The 9,055-nt window shown below is 33.3% G+C and overlaps 1 protein-coding gene across 2 annotated transcripts; it reads left to right on the top strand.

The window, feature by feature from the left end:
• The first annotated feature begins 3,829 nt into the window (after positions 1-3,829).
• Positions 3,830-8,304, top strand: LOC107778724 (protein WVD2-like 4). Of its 2 annotated transcripts, none has more exons than XM_016599011.2 (8): positions 3,830-4,115; positions 4,576-5,140; positions 5,226-5,278; positions 5,420-5,503; positions 5,612-5,696; positions 5,786-5,857; positions 5,960-6,067; positions 7,640-8,304. In XM_016599011.2, exons 2-8 carry the CDS (start codon positions 4,589-4,591, stop codon positions 8,060-8,062), a joined length of 1,377 nt encoding a protein of 458 aa, XP_016454497.1. In that variant the 5' UTR covers positions 3,830-4,115; positions 4,576-4,588; the 3' UTR covers positions 8,063-8,304. The 2 variants fall into 2 exon arrangements, with proteins under 2 accessions (XP_016454497.1, XP_075095940.1); XM_075239839.1 differs by lacking the exon at positions 3,830-4,115 and adding an exon at positions 4,125-4,250.
• Positions 8,305-9,055: the final 751 nt, after the last annotated feature.

Here is a 9,055-nt window from a genome sequence, read left to right as displayed (position 1 = left end):
ATTATTGAGATTTACATACATATAGCAAATATTATCCCTTTTTGGGCTTTGGACATTGATTCATATTGTTCATTTATCAACCATTCTTTACTCAAATTGGTTTGGTATTCATTCATTTTTACAGTCAATATTCGATATATTTTTACTTATCTTTTCAATTCGTATCAAGTTATACCAGGTATTCTTAGAACTACATATAAATTTAACTCCATCCGTTTTTCGGGTAAACACAAATCATAAATAAGACTTGTTTGGATCACATCCGAAAATATAAAGTGTTTGAACCCTCGGATATAAAAATGTATCGCTATCTACCACTTCTCAAGAGAATTATGTTCCGTATTTTGATTTTGCGGACCAAAGGCCATATAAACCACTATATTTAAAGAGCAAGACATGAACTAAAGAAATACTTCAAAATTATTTGATATATTTTGTTGAATCGAGGGGACATTTAAATTTTATTGAATCGGTTATTTAAATCAAATAAATAAATATTAATTTATTTAAAAGTTAAATTTATCGGGCTATTCTATTTATTTGGGTTATAAATAATGAGCTCACTATTGGATGTCATCTTATCCTAAAGGTCAAAACATGTGTCATGATGTGGAGCGCGGAGTCAAATGAAGGAGCCAATCCGATCATTTTGCATGCCAAATGACATGGTATCCAAGTAAAATTAGAAAGTCAATGAAAAAACTTCATGTTTACAATTACAAGTTTTGGTAATTAAACATGATATTATTACTGTTTCAATTTGATTGGTTAATGATTTAAGTTAACTAACCAAATCAAAACAAACGAGTATGAATAAATCATGTTAAACTAAGAATAATTGAGTAAAATTGATCGATGTGTAGAAAGGAAAAGAGAAAAGGAGTGGAGGTACTAGTATATTTCGTATCTTCCATGTAAATGGAATCTTTGTTCCTCTTTTGATATAAATTAAAGTATAAAATTATAAAGTTCCTTTTAATTGAATAGTTCCATTAAGAAATTATATTTAATAAATCTTGAATACAACGTAACGTACCATCCACAAAATCCCATACACTTATAATTTTTCCAAACGGAGAAAATGATTTGACTCCAAATCTACGGCTGTGATGCCTTCACACCGAACAAATCCGCCGTAGGATCAAGACCCGGCACGTTCTGACAACTCACGCCGCGAAACGGTTGTTGGAACACGTTTAGGGATGGGCCCCGAATGAAAGGAAGAAATTGAGAAACGTGGGACCCGATCACGTTCTGTGGTAGTGCCACGTAGGCTGCATGCACAAAGGTGACAGGCCCCTCCAAATTCCAGAACCAGACTCAATACGCACGTTCTCCTACAGGGATGTAATTTAGCATTGAATCATTGGCTGCTCTTTGTTTGGATTTATAATCACACAAATAATTATTTATTTTTTATTTATTTTTATTTCTTAATCTTTGGACAAAGGGATTATTATTTTTTAATACTAAAAATTTTCATAAGGGTACCATTCCATTTTTAAAAAAAATCTTTTATTATACATAAGGGAGAAAAAAATAGAGAAGGAATAACAAGGTGGAAAATTGAATTCTAGCTAACAACATGAAAGTACATGTAGCCAATCAATTGAACTGCTAAGATTTTGAGTGCAATATCCCATTTGTTAACATTATAATTAATCTTTAATAAATAATTTTTTTAAAATATTCCAACTTCCAACCAAACACTGAATTTCGAGGAAAATGTTTTTTTCAGAAACTAATTCATGTTACTGGAAATTTCCCATGATACGGTTTATAAAACTGAACAATTCAAGCATGTCTATCCCAAATATTGAAAAAATTCATTAGAGTTTTAACATTGAAATTAGTCGTGAGACAAAAGAAGTGAGATTATCATACTTCTAATCTTAGAATTTACTCCTAAGTAAAAGAACGGATTATTGTACTCAAATCGCTCTTTTGTTTACAAATCAAATTTCATGATAATACGTCAAAACTAAGGATGTTGATTGCTAAATAGGATGTGGTACCCAACATTTTGTCATCTATTAATGGTTTTTATGAAATTGCAAAAAAAGAAACTATCAACTCGGCAATGTTCGAGTCAAACATTTTTTGCTCCATCTTTTTCAAACAGAAAAGGTACTACCTTCTTCCGGTGTTTCATACAAGTTTACGGGAATTTTTTTTTTTCAAACACACACTCTCTCTCTATATATATATATTAAAAAAATTCACTAAATATATATAGATATTAATTATAAACTCAAAATTATTATGTATTAATTGAAGAATTTGTAGAAATTCATAAATTTTAAATTCTGAATTATCTTTGGCTTCCTCGATAGGTAAGATTGTGATGAGAGTCAGAATTATTTAATAGTATGTGCAAGTCTTGCAAAGAGATAATAAAATATATTGTTGACAAGATCTCTTGGTTGTTGGAAGCATGCATTATTGAATCAGCAAGAAATACAAAACAAAAACCATACTTCTCATTCATTTACCTTCTTTTAGATATATAATTATACAGGTCAGATTTTAATTTATTAGTAAGATATAGGTCGGATTCCTTGCTTTCTTAGGATTCTTTTGTCATCACATAATAAGACAATTTCAAGATATTAAATAATTGGAAAAGTTGCATGACCCTGTCCAACAAAATGAAAGCATTGGCTAATTGATTAGTAATATTATTAGCTCTTTTTATATTTGAAAAATCTTTTATACTCTTCTTGACATGGATATTAGATTATCACAGACGTGTCCTCCACATGCTGACCTTTGGGACTAAATAATAATCACAAAATTATCCATTAATGGATACAATAATCAGCTGGTGGTTTAATTATTGAGATGACATGTATACTATTATTGCTATTTTAAGAGTAAGTTACCAAAATTTATGTTGAATACTCAAACAAAAGAACATATATAACACTTATACGTTTAAACATAACAGAAAAATAATTTAGGTTTATCAGATGATTACCTCCCATATTAGAACTTGATTCTCTTTATCAAACTTATATTTTCATGTCTAATAATTTCAGGTATTTGTATTCATTAATCTGTAATAGATAATGGATATTCCCTTCGATATTCCAACTCTTAATGTAAGGAAAAACAAGTAATCTATATAATTAATGAAGCCAAGCCTATCCAAAAACTACCTTGGTCTCATTTTACTTCCTTAAATATTACTCCTCCGGTTTACAATAAGTAATTTTTTTGGTTGTTTTCATACAGATTAAGAAATTCACATTTTAACATTAATTAGTAATGAAATTGATCATATTAACATTTACTATTTCTTCACATAAACACTCATAACATATACTCCAACACTATTTACTCCAAGGGCAATGTAAGAAAAAAATAATTAATTCATTCTTAAAATCTGAAAAATACAGATATTTTGGACCATAAAAAAAATACCAAAAAATTATTAATTGTGGACCGGAGGGAGTAATGTGTATATACAAATGGGTCGTTCCACTAACACTGATCACTGTTTTATTTATAAGAATCTCTTTACCCTTCTTTAAGTGCAATTGTCTATTTTATTGTCTTTTATCTTCTATTACAATCATTTCTAATTCATCGAAGAGTTAAGTTAAATTGGTCTAATTCGATTGCTTGTGACCTAAATTTTAATTGATTAATTTAAAGCTAAATTTTAGGTTAAATATTATTTCTAATGATATGATTTATAACTATATAAATATATATGACTTGTTTTAAATTATAATTTTTTTCTTAAACTCATATCCAATTAAATTGTATCACATAAAATAAAACGGAAAGAGTATTATAAAAGGTTTCACATTCTCTCTCTTTCTCTACTTCTCCCTTATTTTCTTCTTTTCTGATCAAGACAAAAAAGAGAGGTCATTTTACCAATTGAATCAATCCACAATTCCATCCCCTTTGGAGAAAAAAAGGAAAAAGAAAAAAGAACTTGCCTATACCTTTTTAACTTCCACTGGACACCACCGTCTACTCTGTCTGTATGTCCTCTGTTTCTAATATTTCTAACTAACTTTTCATTCCAAAGTAGTATTTGAATTCTCAAATCATAATTGTTTGTACTATTCAAGAAGCACAATTTGTCACCAATCAGACAAAAGGTACTGTACCCTCCTTCCTCTCATCATATTCCTTTGGTTATGTTGGTTTTCAAGACTGTAGCCTTTCACTCTTTGTTACTGTTTTGAATTCTGTTGGATCTTTGTCTTTTTCTTACTTTTATGGGATTTTACGAGGTTGGTATTCATTTTTGGTTACCTTTTATGCCCTGTTTGGTTGTTCTTGAATTGTTTGTTGATTGTCAGTGTAAAGAGTCTAGATGGTTGAAATTCTGGTTATCTGAGAACAAGAATTGAAAATCTTTCTTTTTTCTCACATTTATGTGTTTTGTCGTTTTATTTGAAGATATTTTGGAAGAAAGTGACTTGTTTGGGAAGATTTTTTCAGTATGGAAGTTTTGTGCTGGTTAAATTGGATTTAGGCTTGTGTAGTTTGTCTTGCCCTTGTTGATTCAACCTAAAATTCCAGATTTCTTGTGCATTTTTGTGTGTGTTACTTTAGATATTTTAGATAAATGGAGTCCGAAAATGGGGTTCCAGTTGAAGAGGAAAAGATTGTTGTGGCTGAAAAGAATGTCAGTGTGAAGGAGAATGTGAGTGAAAAAACCAATGCAAATGAGGAGAAGGCTAATGTAACACCTAATGTCAAAACTGAATTGTCTGGGAATGTTCCAAAGAGCAAAACATCAAGTCAAAGAAAGCTTGCTAGTGATGAAACTACAAAGAACAATAAAATGGCTAAGGATCAGGCTAGTTTAAGAGGCACAGCTGCATTGACTCGTTCGAAAAAGGCAAGTATATCACAAAGTCTATCGTTCCCTGCAAGAGGTAATAGTTCCGATGTAATGAGGAAGAGCATTGATGTCTACCCAAAGAAATCAGATGCCAAGGAATTGAAAACAAAGGGGTTTAAAAATGAGACTTCACTTTCTAAGGGATCATCAGCTTCTAGTTTGAATCCGAAGGGTATATCAGCTGGAGTATTGAAGAACGCAAACGCAAATGGAGGTGTTGCAACCAGCAGAAGGACAACTATTGCAGCCGTTCCCAGTCTCCGTCAGTCTATGGTATTGACCCTTATAATATTTTGCCTTTGACTTGTTTAATGGATGCTTTATCTCACTATGTCTCTAACCTGTTTTTGTCTATTAGTCCGGGAAATCTCTTCCGGCCGGTGGAAGTGCAAAGAAAGCTACATCTGAAGTGTAAGTGAATTTGTTGCTTGCATTTTTATGAAGTTTTTTTGGTCTACACTTGTTGCCTTTAGAATCGAAGTTTTTACTTTATATTATGTTTCATTTTGCCGAAGAACTTTTCTTTAGTTAAGTTATTTCTTCCTACTGCAGATCAAATGACGAAAACAAAAAACCTACTAAAGCTGCATTGCTGCCTCTTAAAGAGGATGAGGATGCTCGTTCTACCACTTCCTCGTACTGATTTTCTCTTTACACTGTTGTCATTCTGTTGTTCCATTGGTTTGTTCATCATCTTTAGTGTTCTAGGCCAATTAAATCTACTTTTATTTCTGCGGTTACCAGAAGTACCACTCCTCGTGGACAACGAAGGGCCAGTATTGCTGGATTTTCTTTCAGGTTGGAAGAACGTGCTGAAAAGCGGAAGGAGGTTTGTAGTTCGCACTTGTTTCTTCTTTACCAATGAGGGAATGTGATTTTTTATGCAAAGCTCAAGTGCAAAGTTTCTTTCTTTGTTAGTTCTTGGCAAAGATAGAAGAGAAGATACAGGCAAAGGAAGAGGAAAAGAATAACATGCAAGCAAAATCCAAGGTTGGTTCAAAATATATTACTGTACTTTTTCTGGTTAACTATTTAAGATCTAGTCTCTCCCAAGCCTTTTAAAAAAAAATTGAAGTTGGGTTTTGAATGTAGGAAAACCAAGAGGCGGAGATAAAGCAACTGAGGAAGAGCTTGACATTTAAAGCTACACCAATGCCAAGCTTTTACAAGGAACCCCCTCCAAAAGTTGAGCTAAGGAAGGTAAAGTGTTGATCTTAATTCGAAAAGAGAACAGGGGTGTTCTTTGTTGACACACTGGTTCCTAACTTTCAGAAAACACATTAATGTGTTAGTTTTGACATCCTCTAACCTGAAAAACCTTCATCTTCAGCATGTCTTGACATGTTAAAGTTTTTCTTAACTTCAGAAATTAACAAGATGTAATTGCTAGTAGAGCGGTTTTAACTTTCGAAATCCTTTCAAGATAGTAGTTCATATTGATGGCGTAGACATTTGCCATCTTGGGGATCCACCCCACTTCGCCCGACAGGATGCCCTCACACTGATGGCATAGGCATTGGCCATCCTGGGGATCCACCCGTTGCAGTAAAGGCGCATGGATAGGATGCGTAACTGCTGAATTGTACTAGGATTTCTACATGTTCAAGTTCCCAGTTACTTGTCTCAGTTGCTTTGTTATTTTTTCCATTGATTTTGATGCTGAGTTCCAGCTTTTCCTATATTTTTATGCATCTACATTATCTTAGTGGATGCTTGAGGAAAAAATGATCTCATGTTCATGAATGGGAACTTGAGAGAGCAGGGATACGTAATAGCGACCCCCCGCCCCCTTAAGAAAATAAATGTGCTGCCAACTAATGTGATAAGTATCATCAGTACGCTTTATTGATAGAAATTCTTGAGTTCAATGAGCAGAGCTAAAAAGATGCTGATTTCATGACTGCAATTTTTATGCAGTGTTTATGATGAAATTACAAGACTTGGAAAACACTTTACTGGCATGGCACTGCCTGAAATTCTGTTAACTAAATGCTCTTCTCCTAAAATACTTATTTGTTTATGCTACAAGGATGAAAAAGGTGGCATATTCCTTTTTAAGTTCAAAGTTTGTAAACATGGTTGCTCGTTAGCATGAGATACTTGTACTTTTAGAGATAATGTTCAAAACTCGAATGTTGCGGATTGGGATTGTTTCTTGATATCAAAACCAAAATGGGGTCTATGCTGATGGATTTTTCTTTCCTTAAAAATGACAATTGTAGATAGTATTGGACTTTGATAGCCATAAATGAATAAGTAGTAATGCATTACTTGCAATACCTGAAAACTGTTGTATAAACCTTATTTATCTAATAAAGAAGCATATCAATTTTTCTTCAAATCTGACATAGTTTGAGGTATAATTGCGCTCGTTTATGTTTCCAGTCATAAAGATGGTTTTAAGAAGGTACTACTTAAGTATTTACAAAAGGCTAGTATACTTTTGATATGTCAGGTCGCTCTTTGATTGTGATACTTCATTTGAATGACCATTGCTGCTTCTCTTTCAAGGACATTCGAGAGATCCCGCTGGATGATAAGGGTTGTGTGTTCATCTAATGATATGGCGTGTTCCTTTTCCCTTTCCACATTTTACTAGTGCTTATCCTGCAATAGAATGCTTTAGTTACTAAGTATATGCCAACAGAGTTTTAAGGCTACCCCATATTAGCTTCCAGGTTACATTTTAAGATTTCATGACTCATCATGTTCTCTTCCTGTTAACTTGAATTTATAAAAGTAGCACACATGATAATTTTCTTGATCATACAGATACCAACAACACGTGCTGTATCTCCTAAGCTTGGAAGAAATAAGAACTCCACATCGACAACCAACAGCTCTGAAAGTGGAGGATCGTGTTTGAGTCCAAGAGTTGTCAAAGAACAGGTAAAGTCACCCACGGCCTTGCTGTCAACTAGTGATAATGTTACTGGTGTTTCAAAAGGGAAGCCTATTGAAACCAAGAAGCCGACGAAAAGTTCCTCAACTGCTAAAACTAAAGCGAAAGCTGTTGGAACAAAATCAAAAGCTGCTGAAGTCAAGAACTTGGAGGAGAATATTTGTGAAGAAAATGCACAAGACATGCATGTTAAACCAGCTGATGAAAAGTGCGAGATGAATCCAGCAGACGAAAATGCAGTTCAACCGTCAAACGCTGTTGTTATTACAGCTGAAGTCACTGTTGAAGGTTAACGCACTTTAAGGAGTTTCTAGTGTCCTGTATTCATATATAGGTTTTTCTTTTGGGGTCTCTGAAAATTTTATGCTTCATTGAGTTGTGAATGGCATTGTTGTATGTTGTGTTTATAAATTGTATATGTTGGTTCGAAAATGTTTGACATACTTATTTTGTTCTATCTTGTATCATGCTCAAATGATTCTGCCACGCTGAGTTACAAAATACGTTTCTCTTTAGAAACATAGCAATTTTTAAATTCTACCTTTGGTTTGACAAAATAACCGAATCTATCTCCTGTTTCCATGAAGTTACTGTGTATACCTTTGGTCACCAAAATTTGCACGAACTTTTTCATTTGCAAATAATTGTTTGCTAACTTCAACTTCAAATGTTGTCCATACTAACTATTTGCCTGGCTTAGCATGAAATGATTAATTTAGAGTTTAGAGATTGCTGTATTTGAGCAGGGCAGGCGAGGCGGTAAGGTAGATGGGGTTCAAAATTCAAGAAAATTATGGCAGTAAGGCAAGGGGATATTCGGCACCCAGAATATCCCCTGTTTATCTCTAATTAACAAACTAAGGTGTGATTCTTACCAAGAACTTGAAAACTCATCACAAAGCAGTGAAGCACTCCTAGTTTTATGGCTTTCTTTAGTAATTTAATTTTTCTCTTTAAAAACGTCATCTACCGAATCGTCAGTTCTGATTAAAATTTCTCCTCTCCCCATTTACCCTTTCACCTTTGTCTTCTTCTGCTACATCCAAATTAATAAGCTTAAGGCATAGTTCAAAGTCTCAAGGAATTGGTCAAAATTAACTAGCTGGATCATGAATTAGTTATCAATCAAACATCGATCAACCACACTTTAAATCAAATTGTCGTAATCAGCTAGAATTAACAACAATCAGCTTTTTTTGCTTTCTAGCTTCTTTCACCTGACCTCCTTTGGGATGAATAGCTAGAAATTGGACAAGGATGCTTACCGTTAGTGATCGAGGTACTAG

This window comes from Nicotiana tabacum, chromosome 19 (genome assembly GCF_000715075.1).
Source record: "Nicotiana tabacum cultivar K326 chromosome 19, ASM71507v2, whole genome shotgun sequence".
Taxonomy (NCBI): domain Eukaryota; kingdom Viridiplantae; phylum Streptophyta; class Magnoliopsida; order Solanales; family Solanaceae; genus Nicotiana; species Nicotiana tabacum.
The sequence above is the reverse complement of the archived record's forward strand: the minus strand, read 5'-3'. Positions and strand labels throughout refer to the sequence as shown.